This window comes from Cynocephalus volans, chromosome 2 (genome assembly GCF_027409185.1).
Source record: "Cynocephalus volans isolate mCynVol1 chromosome 2, mCynVol1.pri, whole genome shotgun sequence".
Classification (NCBI taxonomy): domain Eukaryota; kingdom Metazoa; phylum Chordata; class Mammalia; order Dermoptera; family Cynocephalidae; genus Cynocephalus; species Cynocephalus volans.
Window position 1 is genome coordinate 132,244,918 of NC_084461.1, and position 18,387 is coordinate 132,263,304.

Consider the following 18,387-nt stretch of genomic DNA (forward strand, 5'->3'; position numbering starts at 1 on the left):
TACACTTGGTTAACTGCTGTCTTTGGCTGTTTCAAAAGTATACTAAAAAATAATTGCCACTGAAAATATTCTAATAGAAATTTTTGGGGGGAAAATCCCCAAATTGCAAGCAACAGTATTATGTTGAAAGTATATCCTTACAAAGTCTTATTTTAAGGGGTCAGCACCTGGGATATATAATCTGTAACATTTCTTTGCTATACTTACATCTCTTCACATCTTCATCACGTGGTTATCATTGTCTAAAAACTAGCAAACAGAAAAACTAAAATATTGCTACATACCACTTTGGCTCAGAAATACTAGGTGGGAAAAAAACCCACTAGGAGTCTACCTGCATTGAGTGCTGCTTAATTTTCAGCTAAGCTAAAAATATCTTGGCCAACCACTCTTAGAATTCCCACAGCTCATTCTAAACAAGCGTTACAAGAACTTATCCTTGATATTTCAGCAAACTTTAGGGAAAACTAGCTCGTTGGCTTGGATTCTAAAATCCTTTTGTTTGATATTTTTATTATAATGCAATTAAACTTATAATTACAGTATGCTCTGCTTGAAACATTTAACAGTGTGGCAAGAATGAGTAGAAATAGGAAAGTCTCTTAATAAAAATTATCTGTTGATGGAAAATCATAATAAAAACAAACCTCAAATATCCTTGTAGGCCATAAGAGCATTAAGCACAACCATATGGGAGGAGATAAAGAGTCTCTCCCTTCATATATATTCTTTTTTATTTTCTTGTTACACCTTCCCAAAACAGAGACATTCAACAGTAGTTAGAATGGCCATCTCCCAACATTTAAAAAAACTGTACCCCCCAATGGGTGAACAAAGTAAAGAGTAGTAACCTAGAGTTCAGCTGAGTAAGCCACTGTGAAGCCTTAAGTGGTGAGGTCTTCCAATTTCAGAGTGATGTGTCTTCAACTTGTATCATCATTTTAGTGGAAAAACATAATTTAATTTTGGTGAAATGAGATTCATCTCCCGACAGGATTAGTAACAGCATTCACTGAATTTCACATTCTTCTTTTGTGAACTGTGAAGAAAATCAATGGTAGCTAGAAGATCAATGGGATTCCAACTCCAGCTGCAGATGGAATGACGATACACCAGGACAAAAACACCTATATTTTGATTTACAAAGCTAACAGCAGTTTTAAATCTGCAACTTACAGACCAACTACACCACAGCCTTTTCAAATGGCAAAAATACAAAAAAGTGTTACAAAAATATTTCAGAAAAAGTGCATAGTCTAAGTGCATAGTAAATAAAAGCACTGAAAAATATCTTGCTAGAGGGAGTTCAGCTTGGGAAACTTATTACCAAAGCTAAACATTTTTATTTTACACAAACTATACTCAAAAATAGCTTTATGAGACTGATTTCTGGCTAAAAGTATCAAAGGGTTTATTAGTCAAGAAACAAATATCTTAACTGACAAGGGTGGTTAGAAACGAAACGAAGAAGCTGCCTACCCCAGAAGTTCAGACTTATTAAGATTTCTTCAGTACTGTTACTAATATATCCCTTAATGGCAGAATGTGGTAATCATGGAATTAATTATTGCTAAAGTAGTTTTCAAAATAAAAAAAAACAGTAAAAAGAAAAAACAAAACAAAACAAAAACAAATTAAACCTGACACAATCTGACCAAACATGTCAATTTACAATTTCAAGGTCATTTTACAAAATACCTACATTTACACAACAGGCTTCCGGCAGCATTTTCAGAAAAATGTTCTTTTAATTCATCCTGACATGTTATAAATGAGCAATGTGCACTATCTGAAGAATATCAATAAATTTTCCTTTCGAGTCAGAGAAAAAGAAAAGAGCGCACAAAAAAGATTGGAGAGGAAGCGCACGCACACAGATAACTTACAGAAGCAAGTGAGGGCTAGAGATGATCAACAATCATGTGAACCTTACACATGTGATACTCGCCAGGGATAAGAGCCAATTGCTCATAGCCACAAGTATTTTAAAGAAAAATATTTTGTATTCAAACCCTTTAACACTTTCATTCTTACTCAAAATCAGTCCAGCAGCAGGAGTTACAATACCAAGTTCTGACAGCTGTAGTACTAGGTATTGCACCTGCAAGTCATTAAAAAAAAAAAAAAAAAGAAAAAACGCCTTTCCCCTTCAGACAAAAAAACAAAACAAAAAAAACCAACCACTTTTAAAAAAGTTGAGGAAAAGTTGTAACACTAAATCTTGCAAAGGACTATCATGTAACAAATGGCTTGAAGTAGTCTATCAAAAAAATTGGGGAGATTTTTATTTTGTAGTGAGTCAGCAAGGCATTTTTTTTGTTATTTAAAAACAAAATCTCATTTCCTTACAGAAAGTTTTTAGTTTTTAATGAACTTGTAAACAAAAAAGCTCCCATTTTAAAATAAAAACAAAATCCCAGATCATATAGATGTTTACAGTGATTACATTTATCTAAGCAACATACATACATGTTCAGTTTTAAGATGTTAACTAAATTTCTGTGACAAATATTTTTTTTTTTTAATACCAAGAACATTATAGAGTTAATGCAGAGTCCTAAGGATAATCTAGTAGTCACTAAGTTTTTCTTAAGTCTTCACTTTAGATGCTGTTATTTCTAGCACAGGTAAGCAGGCAGAGTCTTTCATATGCTCAAACACTGGAATCTTTGGTTGCTACCATATCAGCTGGCTTGCAAACAAGAAGCCAACCATTTTAAGAATGTTTTAAGTGAACAACTTGCAAACCCCAGGGATGGAAAAACCCTAAGAATGCACAATTGTGAGCATTTTACAACCATCACAACTGTGGCTGAAGACTGTTCATGCCGTTCTTCTGAAATGAGATCTCAAAGCAGTATAGTTCAAAATAAAAGGTTTTAAACAAAAAATTGGCATATGCACAATTTCTCCACAATTTGTGTGTCAACCATTTAGTCAACTTTTCCACTTGAAAAAATGCAATAGAAAACCGGACACCATGTTTCACTATCTCAGTTAATATTCACAATTACAGCGGCTACAACTCAGGAAACAGCATCACCAATGCTGCTCAGAGCCAGTTTATACTGAAATTAAGTTCTTTACACCAAGTAAATGGTTGTCCACAACCACTGGCTAGTGTACATGTGAACTAAAATTTCTAGATTTGGGGAGAAACAAATGCTGCTCCGATCATCTGCTCTGCTTCTTCTGTTCCTCAATTCATGCTTAGAAACCTGTTAAAAAAATCAAAACAAAAAAAGAAAAGTTAAATTCGAAGTTAAAAAATATTTTTTAAAACAACACCCAAACCAGGAGAATTGGGTGGAACTGGGCCCATAGTTACTTTTTCATCTATTTGAAAACCAGTAATTCAACTTCCTAAAACAGAAAACATTAATCTAAAATTAAAACTTTTCTGTTTTGGATGACTCTAGGAAGGAGTGGTGTACAGTGAATTAAAGCCTCTCAGTTAGCAGACAACTAGTAGTTCAAATGAGAGCATGTTCCCTGTTCACTTCTGTGTTTTTAGTACTTACAACATATTATGTGTTCAAAATATTTGTCAAATGAATGAAAAATAGATTGTTTTAACTAGAGTAGTTTTAATAATAATATGAGCATGAACTTTTCTGTACATTATTTCCAATACAAACTAGGAAGAGTAAGCTTCAACAATAAATGTATTTGAGGCATAATTATCTGAGTTGTTCTACCAAACACAGACCTGAAAAATATGATTTCTATACAGAAACCTTAGACAGACCTTCAAAACTTTGTTACTTCACTAGTTGCATTAAAAAAAGATTGTTTCATCACTGATTTGAAAATGTAAACAACTGATGTTTTTTTTTTTTTTTTTTTTTTTTTTTGGATTTACCTCTCACGTCTTCCCACCCTACGCACACTTCCCTCCTCTCCCACAGGTAGACTCTAGGGCTTCTACATAAAGGCAGGATTAAATAAAAGAAGCTTTCAGGTCCTAACAGCTATATTTTTTATCTATGGCAAAGAGAGGAAATGTGCCTATCTCTTAGCAATAACTGAAAAACCCCATAAGCACTTTCTCTTCTCACCTACACTTTTTTTTTTCAGGCATCAATGCTCCTTTGTCCACCCTCTTCCACACCCTTAATAGACGCCCTAATTACGGCTCATTCTAGTCCACCCTGACCTCTTCTCACTTCTTTAGCATAAGCTATGTTTTTGTCAATCATAAACTGCTCCTTTTCTTTTTTTCAGCCATAGGAGCATAACATATATTTATTTATCAATAATCTAAATATTAGAAAGCAAAAGTGAACTCCAGTAATGCTCCTTTTCTTTTACTTCTCAAACATTTATTCAACATTTATCCTATGGTCTTCGTGAGATAAATAAAATACTTCTATTATTTATTTTTTATGCACATATATATATATATATTTTTTAATTAATACCAAATCATTTATACATCATTTCTTCATAAATGTTCTCTCACTTGTTAACTAGGAGCCTTTTCATTTGAGGGCAGTCATCTTCATTCGTTTAATAAATATATTGTTCTAAGCCCTGAAGACAAAGATATCAGTGCTCTACTTCTTTGTCTCTCCATAGTGCCTAACAACAGAGTAGATATATAATAGATTTTTGCTGCCTCATAAGAAACAAATGCCAAAAACGGAAGATAACGAAACTCTGAGAATGTACTTCACCACAGGGAACATTATCTATTTGACACATATTATTAAATAGAATTAGCAAGATAAACATTAAAAAAAGTCTGTCAAATCAAACTTCAATTAAACTGAAAAATGTGCTTTACTCTGTGACCTAATTCCACTTTTAAAATAAAAGATAAGAGGGCTGGCCGGTTAGCTCAGTTGGTTAGAGTGTGGTGCTAATAACACCAAGGTTCAGGGTTTGATCCCTGTACTGGCTGGCTGCCAAAAACCAATCAATCAGTACAGAATAAGAAGCTATGCATGGTAATACACTATAGCTTAGCTAAATAGAAATTACCCTTACCCTCTACCAGGATTTGGTTTCAAGTCCTACAATTACTCTTAAACATGATTAAAAGAAACGTTTTCACAACTAAATTGTTGGGTTTTCTTTTATCATAACTTGCTTACATAATCACATATAAGTGAATAATCTGATTGTTATGTTGAATATACCAAATGGCTTTCAAATAGAAAACCACAGGCAGTAACAATCTAAAAAGGAAACATAAGTCACATTGCAGTTAAAATATTAGAAAATTCTAGTGTCTTTAATAATAGGGAAGCCCTAGATGAGAATTATATCTATTCATCTTTTAATCTGATATTTGAGGAATTGCTTGGTCAACTAATGATTACAATTGTTTAGGAACTGGCTAAAGGCTAGCCTAACAATATTCCTGGTAGAATATAACAGTCAAACCCAGATGTAACTCTTCAGATGGGCCACTGGTAGGATACTCCACCCAGTAATCAATGTTTCTCCAGTGAATTGTCCTAAGATGTTATACTGAAGTTTGTTTAGAAAAAACCTCAATAGGAACACGCAGCAGGTATTCAATGTTCAATCTTCAAGTACTAAAGCATTCTTTTCCCCAGTGTACATTAGTCCTTGGTTTTTATCTTGCAGATTGGGTGGTGTCTCCTGGCTTCCAAAAGTTCAAGAACCCATCATCACTGTAACATCGGTTAAGATAAGGGATGAATCTCTTTGTTCCTTAAAAAAAAAAAAAAAAGAGGGGAAAAAACAAAGTTAAGACTGGGTTGGATGATTAATGTAATCATTCAGGAGTTAATAACTACATTTAAGTTTCTTTTCAAATCTGCAAAAGGAAAAAAATGTTTATTTTTATATAACTAACAAGTAGATTCTTTCCCTCAATCTGAAATCTAAAAAGCATATATCTGTTTTTACTTGTGAATTAACTTCAGATGTCCCCAAAACCAGAAACCCGTTCAAATGGACATTTATGTAGAAGTAATGCTTATAAGTTTGTGATGGGCTTTTGAAATTTAGGGTCCTTTCACAATGTAAGACATAACTTTTTAAAAGTTATTTTGAATGTATTATTCACTATGCAACGTCATTTATATTTACTAACTCTTCCTATAACATGCTTGTGTGGGTTCTCTTGGTGGCACAGAATTACGCTTGGAGAATTTTGAATCAAATTGGCAGTATGTAAAGTTAAAGAAAAAAAACCAAAAAAACCTATAATAACTCTTCCTTACCCATAGAAACTAAAAAAGAATTAAATTGAGATGGATAAAGAAAATATTTTATTTTTATTACTACAAATGAGATAAAAGATGATTTAAGTATACAGTAGGTATGCATCATCCCTAAACTACATTAAAAAAAATAAACTGATGATCTGAATTCTTTTGTCTTCCCTATTCATTCTGCTACAGATTTCTGAGGTTGTTTAGTTTTAAAATACCTGTTAAAATTGAGTCCTTCCCCAACTGGTAGATGGTCTGCAGTTATACACCACTGAATCACAGCAACATTGTACTCTTCTAGGTCTTCTGACAGTTGTGGTATCATCCAGACAATCTGACAAGTTGAAAAGTTTGATAGGTCCAGCAAGACGTGGGCTCCAGATCAAAAAACCAATTCTTGCATTCTCATCTTTGCTTCCTGTTGGGTTATTTAGTTTTCTTGCTAGCTTTACTGTCCACAATAAGAAAGCTGACAAAAATTCAGGATTTCAGCGAGCAGATGCAGTTCCCTGGTACTTCTTTGGATTTAGTATATTCAGAGCAGATCAGTCTAGTCTCTCCAGATATTTCAAGGTCTTCCCCTGTGACTTGGGTTACATTGCTGAGTGACCAGCCACGTTCCTAGCAGCAATTAGTGAAGTCAGAAAAAGTTAAGCTAGACATAAATGACAGTGAAGCCCAGTAATACTGGAAGGTAACTCACGGAAGACCATGGACTCAGTAGGTTAATGTGATGGAACGATATTTCTAATCTCCTTTGAATGCTGACAATTTGACATTTATCTATACTATTATGATAAAACTATGCTTATTATCTATGGCTGCGGTAGTGAACAAATGGGTTAAGATGACGAGAGCAGAGAACAGAAGAAGAATTATGTGAGGATCCACCTTTGGCTTCACAATCTTCTGAAATTCTCCCCACCTCTGCCGTCAACTAAAGAAATGGTGAACTTAACCGGATTTTGATGGTCCTAAAAATATTTCCTTTACTACTTTTCAAATGTCTTGAGAAGTACTTTCCTGATAATCACATGTTGAAGAAAACGGAATAAAATGAATTTGGAAGTGTGCTGGCTGTGAATCTTACATCTTTCTCTTGAACACGAATAAAAATATAATTAGCTTGTGGTACTTAAGCACTGAAAAACTAGTACAGATCATAATGGATATTAGGAAAAAAGCTTTATTTCTTGGTCTTTTACAGGCTTTGGAATGCAGTGTTTGAAAATATCTAAAGAAAAGTAATAAGAACATAACTATGTAATAAATCTATTACATAATACATCCATATTAACTAAATAAGTCTGACTTTAAAGAATCTTTCACTGGTTAGCACAGTCAGTTAGAGTGCAGCCTTGTAACACCCAGGTCAAGGGTTTGGATCCACCTAACAGCCAAAGGAGAGTCTTTGGACATTCTTAGTGAAATGCTACAACTTAATAGTAATTTTCCATGGAAGAAACATTAAATACAGATTTTTCAAAAATAACCCCATAAAATACATTAGTGAATGCCACCATTTGGGGGATTTTTCCAGGACTGAATATTCCTGCAATAGAGATTTACTTGCTGAAGATTCATTTACGAAACTGAATTCACTGATATGCAAGCCTCTGAAAGTATAACTCCATGAAGAACAAATGATATAAGGTTTTTAAAAGCCCCTTCTAAATTTTTTAAGTAAAAAATGTAATAGTAACATATGGTGTTTTCATCATCACTGAATGGATTTCTTGGGATCAATGAATCCTTTCTTAAATAAAAATGTGCCATAGTGGACCAAAAAAGATTACGTTTTTAAACACCCTTAGGAATAACCTAGAGCAGTTTTTTCAAATTCCAGACTTCCTAGGTTTCTTAAGGGAAGACCCAGATAATGGGCTAGGGGTAGAGGTTAGGAGAACAGGCTCCCCATGCTTATTCCATGCCACCCTCAGATCAGCTATATTTTCATGGCTTTACATAGAGGAGGTTTTGAGTAAGATTTGTTTTGGGTACTAAGTTTTGCATCCAAAATCATACATATGTTTTCAAAAAGTCAAAGAACAAAAAAAATCCGTTGTCTGTATTCTGTGGAGTGTCACATATTAGTAGCAAGCTGTATTTTGCTTGGAGTCAAAATGTATTGCTTAGAAGTGCATCTCTGAAGGTACTCAGTTAATGATATATGATATGTTTTATGAAAAGTCTGATTTTTTCAGAATTTTATGTCCATGTTTATGTGATATGTATGACCACTGTGTCTAATGATGCTATAAAATTTTTATAAGATTTTAAATTACTTTTATGAAAAATAGCTACAATACACAGTAAGGATTAAACAAGTTTAATTACAATTTTTTTTTTCAAGGAAACATACTAACTCAGTGGATCCAACTTCTCATCTTTAAGACCTGGTAAAAGGCAGGACAAAGATTCTGCTTATTTATCGAGTAATAGACACACAGTAAACTAACAATGGAACTAGCTCAAAATAAGATAATTATTTCTGAAGGCTGCTGAATGCCTCAAGTGAAATGATCTAGGTCAGATGAGATTTCAATCTAATTTTAGTTCTAGAAAATGCAACTCATGATGATCCTATTATCCCAGCTGGCTTTAAGAAAAAATTGGTTTCATTTTGTGAGAAAAAGCAAACACAATATAAGTGTCAAGTGTAACAAGTCTTCAGTTTAGAGACTCTATTTGGTCTTATCTAAATGGTAGGACCATTTCTCAGTGACAATAGCTACCAACCTCATTATAAACTTCTTGGCACTATGATTAGGTACACAATAATTGCCCATTTTGAGTGTTTTAATCAAGTACCAACTGAGATGCAGAGGCAGAGCACTGGGCAAGCATTAGTGTTTGCTATCCTGAGTTTGAATTTCATCATGTAAGAACCCCTACTACTTTAAACATTCAACTTTGAATCCTTCCCAAATATAGAAGCATTGAAGGGAAGCATCTCAATTTCATTCCTAATAAATGAGCTGCTGGGATGAGGATGACATCAGTTATACCTCTTGAAAAGTATCCTCAGATTAGAATCTATTTTTATAATTGTTTAAATATAAGACTGAAAATATGGACAGAAGATCTATGAAGGCCAAGTTCAGACTAGAGCAGTCATTCAGAAATTAAGTAATTAGAAACCAAAAACCAAATTTTACCTGCCTACCACTTCCAGAAAGTAGGCAGGTATCAGCAGTTAAGTCCCAGAAAGGGGAAAACAAATACAAACACAACAATGGGAGTTGAACTGTATGGCAACAGTGATTAGAAATGGAGCAGTGCCCTAACAGTTCTACTCCTTTGAAGCACTAAGAGTGCTAGAGAAAGATAGAAAGAAAATACACTAGCAGTTCAATGGCATTTACCCCAGTTATCTTCAATCTGCAAGGCCTAATTGCAGACTTCAATTCCACACTGAACCCCTAGAGCCTGATGTTTGCAACATTTAAAAAATGAAGTCAAAAACAAAGGAATCACTTTGAAACTAAGAACACAGGTAGTTAAATAGCAAGTAAGAAAGAAACTTATTTTTGTGACTAGGAAATACGTGTTGAGCTTTGCAGTTATTTGAGCATTAAAGAGAGAAAATGAGATCCTCTGCAACTGAGAAGACAGACACTTTGGGGGCAATGCCAGACTCACCTCTTGAAATTAGATCATGTTCACAATTTTCCATTTTAAATGCTGAAGCATTAACATGCAAAAATAATTCTTAACACTGTTAGTCGGAAAGTCAAGATACCGCTGCTAACCAGATTCATTATTAAAAATCAACAAGTGTTAGGTCTAGGATTTTGGATTGATTGATTATATCATATTCCCAACACCAAATGTTTATTTTGGAAAAGGGTTAATGAATGAGTAAAAAAGATGCAGTTGTTAAAAATGACCCAAAATCCCAAGAGAAATGATATAATATACACACATATATGTATATACAAATACATATACATATATATGAACAAGGACATTTGGGTTTAAAGTTAGTAGTCAAATTTTCCAAGGACGTCTTTTTTTTTTAAACATAGAGCCAAATTTTTATGTATTTTAAAAACCACCTCCTTGATCTAACACTGTTAGAAATGAATAAATTACCCAATTTTGTATTCAATTTTTTCCCTGTAACGTCACTTGGTTCTTGGCTACTAACCTTTCATGTTACTCTTGGTTTTGTCAGTTTGCTTGCCTGTGGGGGTTTGGGCCTGCTGACCCTGCCCACTGGAAGAGGCTGCTTGCTGTGCTGCTTTCTGCTTTAACATTGTCCAATCAAATGTGTAGTCATATTGATGGTTCAGAGTTCTGAAAAATATAAAATTATCTATATTAATCCTTTAATAATAGAGTCTAGTTAAATACCCTACTGACTTTTCAAGACAGTGAGGACATTTCTTTAGAACACAAATGTTTCCTCTTAAGTGTGGTAACTTCCAAAAGATTTCTCTCCCTTAAATGGTTTTTTTTAAACTGTTCAGAGAAATAATTCCATTTTTTACATGTCACGATTCAGGGGAAAAAAAGATATAACTACTCTGGTCTGCTGCAGTAGATAAAAATACATCCTCTCCCTTTTCACACTGAAGCTGCCTGTAAACCTCCTTGAAAGGGGTAAGTTGAGTGGGAATGAAAAGGCAGCATGAAAAACTAAAACACTGAGTCAAACTGTCAATTATCTAGGGGGCGTTTAGGAGGTACTTTCTTGAATAGCGGGTACTTCCTACAAACAAACACGAGTAGGGATGGAACTAGAAGTTTGTGAGAAAGATGTCTGTGCTGGTGCCTTGGGAAGACCTCAATTCTTATTTTCTTCCAACTAAGAGTTTGAGCCACATGTACTCTATTCCTCCCTGCCTCACCCCCTGTTCAAGATCAGTTCTGGGTGGTGCCTAAGGAACCCTAGTTTGGGACTGCCTCCACACCATCAAACTCCATGACTATGTGATATTTTAATTACTTTTTTGATATTGAATAGGATTCTGTAACAAAGCTGGAGAGTTCCAGGGGACACTGACAGCCACTTATCTCCAATATAAATTGCAATTAGTTTGGAAAAATTAGATTCTACTTTGAGTTTGATTCAACTGTCTCTCGACCCTAAACTAAAATCACCTCAAGTTTATTTGTATTGCAAATGAAAAAATGCCAAATTATTCCCAAAGAACTCACATTTTCTCAAAACTTTTATTCATACTGGTTAGGCCTGCTTTACTTTAGTTTACTACTTATCAGAATAGATATGCTAGATAAATTTAACTAATACTCCTCACTGGAATTTATTGTCTTAAAAATACCTTAAAAACTGACCTGAAAAGAATGCGGAATAGCTGCCTCAGATACATGTAATCAGGGGCTTCTTCAAAGCGCAGCCCACGGCAATAGTTTAAGTACATGGCAAATTCTGCAGGAAACCCCTATAAATTAAAACATAGTAAAAAAACAAAAATCTTATTTTAAGATAGGAAAATAATGCAACCAAGAAAATGTATTTGAGTAGGGTGTTTTGCTACTTTGTAGGAGGATACAAAAATTAAAATAATTATGACTTGAGGTTTCCTCATAAATTTGAACAAAATTTCACCATCCTACTCACCCCATTATATATAACATCTTTTTACACTGCTAGAGGAAGCATGTATCCTTTTCCTACAATCAATACTGTGTTTTTAAATAAATAATTCAGATATCCCACTTGTTAATTTATTATATCATTTTATCAATGTCTAATAAATTTGATAGCAATGACCAACAAATGCCAAAATGGAAGCCAGTAATGGTTCTTTGTCAGAACAAGACAATGAATGGGCACTTTCTCCCCACCCTCTGAAGTTGATAATTTCTTTTTGGGAGGGCAGCTGGCCAGTCTAGTCCCTGAACTTGGTGTTATAACGCTATGCTCTAACCAAATGAACTAACCACCCAACCCCTGTTTGTTTGTTTGTTTTACAATAGTAGTATATAACTATTTAAACAAAGTGTAACCTACAAAGCAACCACTATTAACATTTGTGACACATGACAATCCAATGCTCTTGCTATGAATATACTGGGTTTTTCTTTTCTTTTTTTGTGTAACTGTTATCATATTGTATACATAATATATTCTGGTTTTTTCCATTAACATTACATTCCAAGCACCCTTCCATGTTATTTCCCAGCTCTTCATACACTTCTAAATGGCTACATAATATTCTACCTAGTAAATACATCATAGTTAACTCGTTCCCTATAATAGAACATTTAGGTGGATTCTGATTTTTCTTTATTATTAATAATAATCCTGCTAATCACATCTGTGGGCATAAACTTTTTGTAGTTTCTTAGGAAAGATTCTCAAAGACATATGTAAACATATTAAAGGCTCTAGACATTAGCCACTGAAAAGATTTTGACATCAGCAATGTAGAAAATGAAAAATATTAAAACATAGCACAAACTCCTCCCCCAGAGTAAATGCAAATGTGAAGGGAAGTAAGTTAAAGGAGGCAGTCTCTTCCCACAACCTTACTATTTTGAAAAATTGCTCACATCCCGGAGTCAAGACAGTATATAACAGATATCCTTGTAACATTTGTTACTGATTATACTGATGTAAACAGATCTAACATTTACAAAGTGGTCTTATGCTATTTCATCTGTATATGATCACCTGAAACTAAAGTAATGAATGTTATACATTTTTGTTTTTTCAGCTCTTAACAGGATTTTTATATTTACTACATACATTCATGGTCTGTGTTAATGGTAAACAGCATGACCACGAGACTGAAAACAATCTCACTACTTTATAGTAATACCTCATACTTCTTTCTTCCTGTGTTGACTCCACACTGAATCGACTACTTGTGGCTAATCCAGAAAGACAAATATAGCTCAATTTCTAGATCAAAGTTTTAAGAAGTCCACAAACAGAGAATGTACTAAATCCCCCTTTCTCTTCCTGTAAAAATGGCTGGCTATTCCAGGAGGTCAAATGAATCTTTCTCTTGCATGGAAATAATACTATACAGAAATTATGATGTTTTGTTTCCTGAAGTGTACAGATTTTAAAAAGTTATTTGTGCAGGGCATACATGCAAACATTTTACTCACTAACCTAAAATGTATTCATAATTTAAAACAAATCAGAATGAGTTCTAGAAAAGATCTCTCACACATCCCCTCGTTATTATAGATATGTAGAAAACAGAAAAGCAAATTTGTGGATGGGGAAATACATAAGGACATCTTCATTTTCCCCCTTCCACAAAGTACAATCTTAACTCTTGATGATTTCTACCTCTTATCACTCAATTATTTAATTGCATACTGTTTTCTAATTAATTTCAGGTATGCAATTCTTGTCTCAAAGATGACCATATGGTCTTCTTTCTATGAAAGAGACCATGGTTATTCATCATGACACACATATCTCTGTATAAACTCACTTGCCTTTCTAACAAGTTTGAGATTTCAGAGAAATGAGCCTGATTCAAACTGTCCTCTATATATCCCTATTGCTGGACAGTTGTTATGTTGGACTGCTCCTATGCATATGCCAGTTTCCCTATTCCTAGATGTACCAATTGCAAATATCCTTTCTTTTTTGGCCTCAATTTAGGAATAAGAAGAATATTTCTTAATTTTTCTCCACAGATTGATGAAATTCTACTGGGAATGTCTATCTGCCCTGTTAATTTTCCTCCACTTTTTAACAGATTAAAGAGTCTAAACAAACTAGAAACATAAAACAAAGCATTTAAAGTGACTCATGTTCGAGCCATTTTTAAAATAAAGACATTTAGAATATTAAAATGGTAACAAATTACCTAATATGATGTTTAAGTTCTAGGGCCAGCAAGTACAGTTTTTGTTCTTGGATCATTTACATTTTTAAACCATACTAAACTTATCATGCATACTTACCTTACATAAAACTTCAACAGGAGTGGACATCTTCTTTTCACTAATCTTTTCATATTTTTGTTTCTTTGTTGCGGCCTGTGGAAAAGAATCAAATTACAAAAATATACTAAATACTACTGAGAAGAAACTTGGTAGTTTAAAACATATACAAAAAAAGTGTCCATCATTTAGTGACATTTATAAACTTGAGTTAGTTAATTGTATAAGTCACAATCTTTTTCCAATGTAAAAATATTCATATTAGGTAAAGCTACCAATATAAAAAGTGAGTACTTTGGCTCACAGCCTCTCAATAAATACAGGTAACTTTTTCCTATAAAGGACCAATAAAGTATCAAAAAAGCCATTAAATTCTAGGACAGTGATTTACCACTAACACACACTCACAAAAGTAATTGTGAAACACCTAGTTAATAGAAACAAAATAAAATGTTAGGATAATTACATAAATAACTAGTATTGTTGGACAGATTTACTGTACATAAAAAATATACACTTTCAACATAATAGCCACACACATGAAAATGAGTAAGTCTCCACCTGTCTTAACCCATGTCAACTTTCATCTATATAAAGCGAGTGGTTACCAGTGGGTATCAGCTCATTGTCTCAAAAGAAAAGAGTTCTTCAGCTGTGACAGTGGCTTTCTATTAACTAAGTTCTTACTAAAACGATCAGGTTTAATTTTTCCAAGTAAAAGATAAAAAGTAAATTAAAGTTAGTTAAATCTCAGAAAACTCTCAAATTTTTGTTCCTCAAATTAAAGGTCCCTTCCCCTCTAATACATATTTTTATTCTTGGGAGGGAGGAAGAGAGAGAGAAAGAGAGATAGAGAAAGAAAGGAAAAAGAAAAGGGAGGGAGGGAGGGAAGGGAGGGAAGGAAGGAAGGAAGGAGGGGGAAGGAAGAGGAAAGAAGGAAAGAAGGAAAGAAGGAAAGAAATAAGAAAAGAAAGAAACTGGTAGTGTGAGTCTGGTTTACCTTTAGTCCTTGCCATGGCAGGCTGGTTCTATTAAAATACATCAAAACATATCCTAATGATTCCATGTCATCTCGGCGACTAGAAAAGAGAATGTAACTTCATAAACTGGAACTACTGAAGAAAACACACGAAAAAAAGCCAAGTACACAAAAGAAATTTTCCCAAATGAGAAAAAAAGAGCTATTTGGTGTCCTATGCAAAAAAGTACTTAGTGAAGGTAATAAAAAAGTCCATAATAGGTTACCTCTAAACAAATTTTTCTCATAAAATCCAAAATTATAAAAACCAACACAGTCTTACACTTTAATTATTAAAGAACAAAAAGGATTTAGCTAAACAACTTTCTAAATGAGGTTAAAAACGGAACCAAGTACCAGGCCACTTTGTGCAGCTCTTAAAAAAAAAAAAATTTTTTTTTTAGGGATGATGAAATGAATCAACATTTTAAAGCTAATTAAACTCCTATATGAACGTGTGTGTGTGTGTGTGTGTGTGTGTGTGTGTGTATGCATACACATGTATTTATATACACACACAAACATATATTTGGGTAGATACACGTATTTAAGGATAGGTAATACGCCGGCATACAGAAAAAGTAAAATTATAGTTTAACCCAGAGTATTAAGATAATTCACGGATAGTTCCTATGCTTGAAATTCTTATAAAGTCCTCTAATCTAGAAGCACATCATTTGTTATTTCTATGCTTTTTTTTAACAGCCAAAAAATGATTGGTAAAAGATGAAGAGAACTTGAAAAACTAGAACTCAAGTGAAGAAACAGGAAGAGCAGAGATTATGACATTTTTTATTTTAAACTAGATCATATTAATTTATGTATTTCACTGGAAGAGTAGAACCCCTTTTTGGTTTATTACGACTCTCATGACATTTTCCTTGTAAAAATAAACAATACATTCTTCCCAAAACTTAACTTGCATCACTAAAATACAAAACCTCAAGATCAGCATTAAAAAAATAGGTACTATCTTCAGCAGCAAAAAGAAACATTAAAATTGCGTATACGTTTCTAATTTTCCATCATGCAGTACTTTCTCCCCAAGAGACAGACTTCAACAAAGAAAACAAAAGATCTCATTTAACTGGCTTCTCTGCACTGTAAAGCAGCAGGTAAAATGATTAATAAGCATCCTTCAAATCCTCAGCCAAGAGACATCCTTAAACACTGTAAAAAACTAATTAAAATATTTTTAAAACCCATCAATGGCTTCTTCTACGGACTTCTTAAGCACATTCAATTTTCAAACTTACCTCTGCTCAATACCAAGATGTGCATTGATGCTAGCATATCGGGCAGTGCCAGTGAGGTTTTTATCTTCTCTATATGGTATGTGTTGCCTTGTCCTGTTGTCTCTGTACTTTTTGGCCAAACCAAAATCAATAAGGAATAACTTTAAAAGAGAAATAAAGAGACATTAGGTTTCCAACCTTGTTCAATTATACTTCTTCTTACTCATTAAATGGCACCTATTCTATATATTCAAATATATCAAAATAAAGTATCTTAAATAGAACAGATAATGAACAGACTTAACACCCCAATAAGCTTTCACTAGTCTTCGCCAATAAATCAAGTTAAAAAAAATAGTTAAATTTAGTAGTTTATCCTTGTCATTTGCACAGGCCCAGTTCATTATTATACACCAAGGAGCCTGTTTTTATAAAAATAAGTGGGGAAATGTATATATGCCTAACATCAGAGTTGACAAGTGTGCTGTTTGCCATAATGAAACCTGATATCCTGTTACTATTGGTAAACAAGCATGAGGTTTCAAAATCTAGACATAAGCTATCTGGAACTTCTCCTTCCTACAAAGGCCACTCTTCGGTATGCCAACAGAATGTTTATTATCTAAAATAAGACAACCCTGAAAGCCTGATATTGCCAACAAAACCAAGATTTTTTATTAACAAAACAAAAAAAGGTCTTACCTAAAAAAGCATGCACTACATTCTACTATCCTGCATGGACATTATGCCTGTGATCAGATTGAACTTCTTGAAAATATAACAAGTTGATTTAAAAAATCTAAAAAAGGCACTTAGCATTTAAATCATGGTGGTTTACAATAAGCAGTTTAAATGAGCTAACTTAAAACAAAACTAGTATTTTAGAACAAAAAATGTTTAGTGCTATCTCATCTAGATGGTACCCAGGGAATATGGTACTCATTTATAATGTAGCTGATTTCCCTAAGTAATTCAAGTTTATTCTCCACGACTAAAACTTTTAAAAGAAAAAACCCACTATTTTTGAAAAGAAATCCAAAATATGCTTACCTACCTTCTAAAGCAAAAATAAATAACCTTAACTTAAGATTTTGACCTTTATCATAAAATCATTTATTATACTACGCTATAATAAAGTTATGTCTACAAAGATTATCTAGCCAGGCAGGTTTATGTGCCCTTACACTACACAGCTCTAGACTACTGTTCTTTTCTAGTTATGCCTAAATTTTGTAGTTCTTCTTTCCATTAGGCTATTGAGAGTCCCTTCTGCAACAGTTTATAATCTATGATGTTCTGGGAAATCTGATAACCTAGCCTGTTAGGGTCTATGTCAAAAAAAGAATAAAATAAGTTGTTGATTTAGGTTAAAAAGATCTGACCAAGTGCCTCTTTTAGGAGGATGAGTAACACCTGTTCGAGCCAGGTGCTGTAACCTATTCTCAGTTATACTTTGGACGGTAAAGAAATTGACATTTGAGCTTCTATTACCATGTAAACAATAAGATACTTATTTTCACTTGGTCTACTATAAAAGAATGAAGATTAAATTATTAGTAAAATGTTATTAGATAATGAAAGCTCTTTAAGTAGTAAGACTAAGCTCCCTTCCTAAGCAATCAAGTTATTACAGGAATATGGGAAAGTCAGTGTTATAAAACACTAAGAGAAATAAAGCTCACATTGTATATTTCTCTTGACATGAAAACCGGTTCAGTATAAAAATGTTAAAATGAGTGAAATATATGTTGTGTCTGTTAAGCAAAACAAAAATTATGATTAAGTTCTGCAGATTCTTATTTAACAGAAAACATGGAAAAAAAATAAACACAAAACGGCATTTGGCTTCAAGTTATTTTTAAAATATCCTTAAGAAACATAGATTTTGAACGAACAGTAATTAGTACATAGAATTTCCTTTAGGGGATATTTTCTGGGATTGCTTCCTTAGTACTTCAAAATGGAGGGAAAGGGGGAATAGCTCTGACGTGATTATGTCTGATAGTTTCATTCATGTCTAAATCTACATTCATAGCTCCTTGTGTGACTCAGTAACCAGACACTTTCT

General features: G+C 33.4%; 1 protein-coding gene across 4 annotated transcripts in view; it reads right to left on the bottom strand.

Annotated features, from left to right (window-relative positions):
* Positions 1–493: 493 nt before the first annotated feature.
* Positions 494–18,387, bottom strand: part of CSNK1A1 (casein kinase 1 alpha 1) — a 47,328-nt gene continuing 29,434 nt past the window's right edge. For 2 of the 4 annotated variants that reach the window (XM_063085451.1, XM_063085454.1), the window contains 6 exons: positions 16,341–16,480; positions 15,067–15,145; positions 14,088–14,162; positions 11,490–11,596; positions 10,339–10,487; positions 494–3,218 (listed from right to left, as the gene is read on the bottom strand). In XM_063085451.1, the coding sequence (XP_062941521.1) occupies positions 3,211–3,218; positions 10,339–10,487; positions 11,490–11,596; positions 14,088–14,162; positions 15,067–15,145; positions 16,341–16,480 (558 nt within the window). In that variant the 3' untranslated portion in view covers positions 494–3,210. Of the gene's footprint in view, positions 3,219–10,333; positions 10,488–11,489; positions 11,597–14,087; positions 14,163–15,066; positions 15,146–16,340; positions 16,481–18,387 lie in introns of those variants that run through there. The other 2 variants (XM_063085453.1, XM_063085452.1) reach the window with 2 other exon arrangements.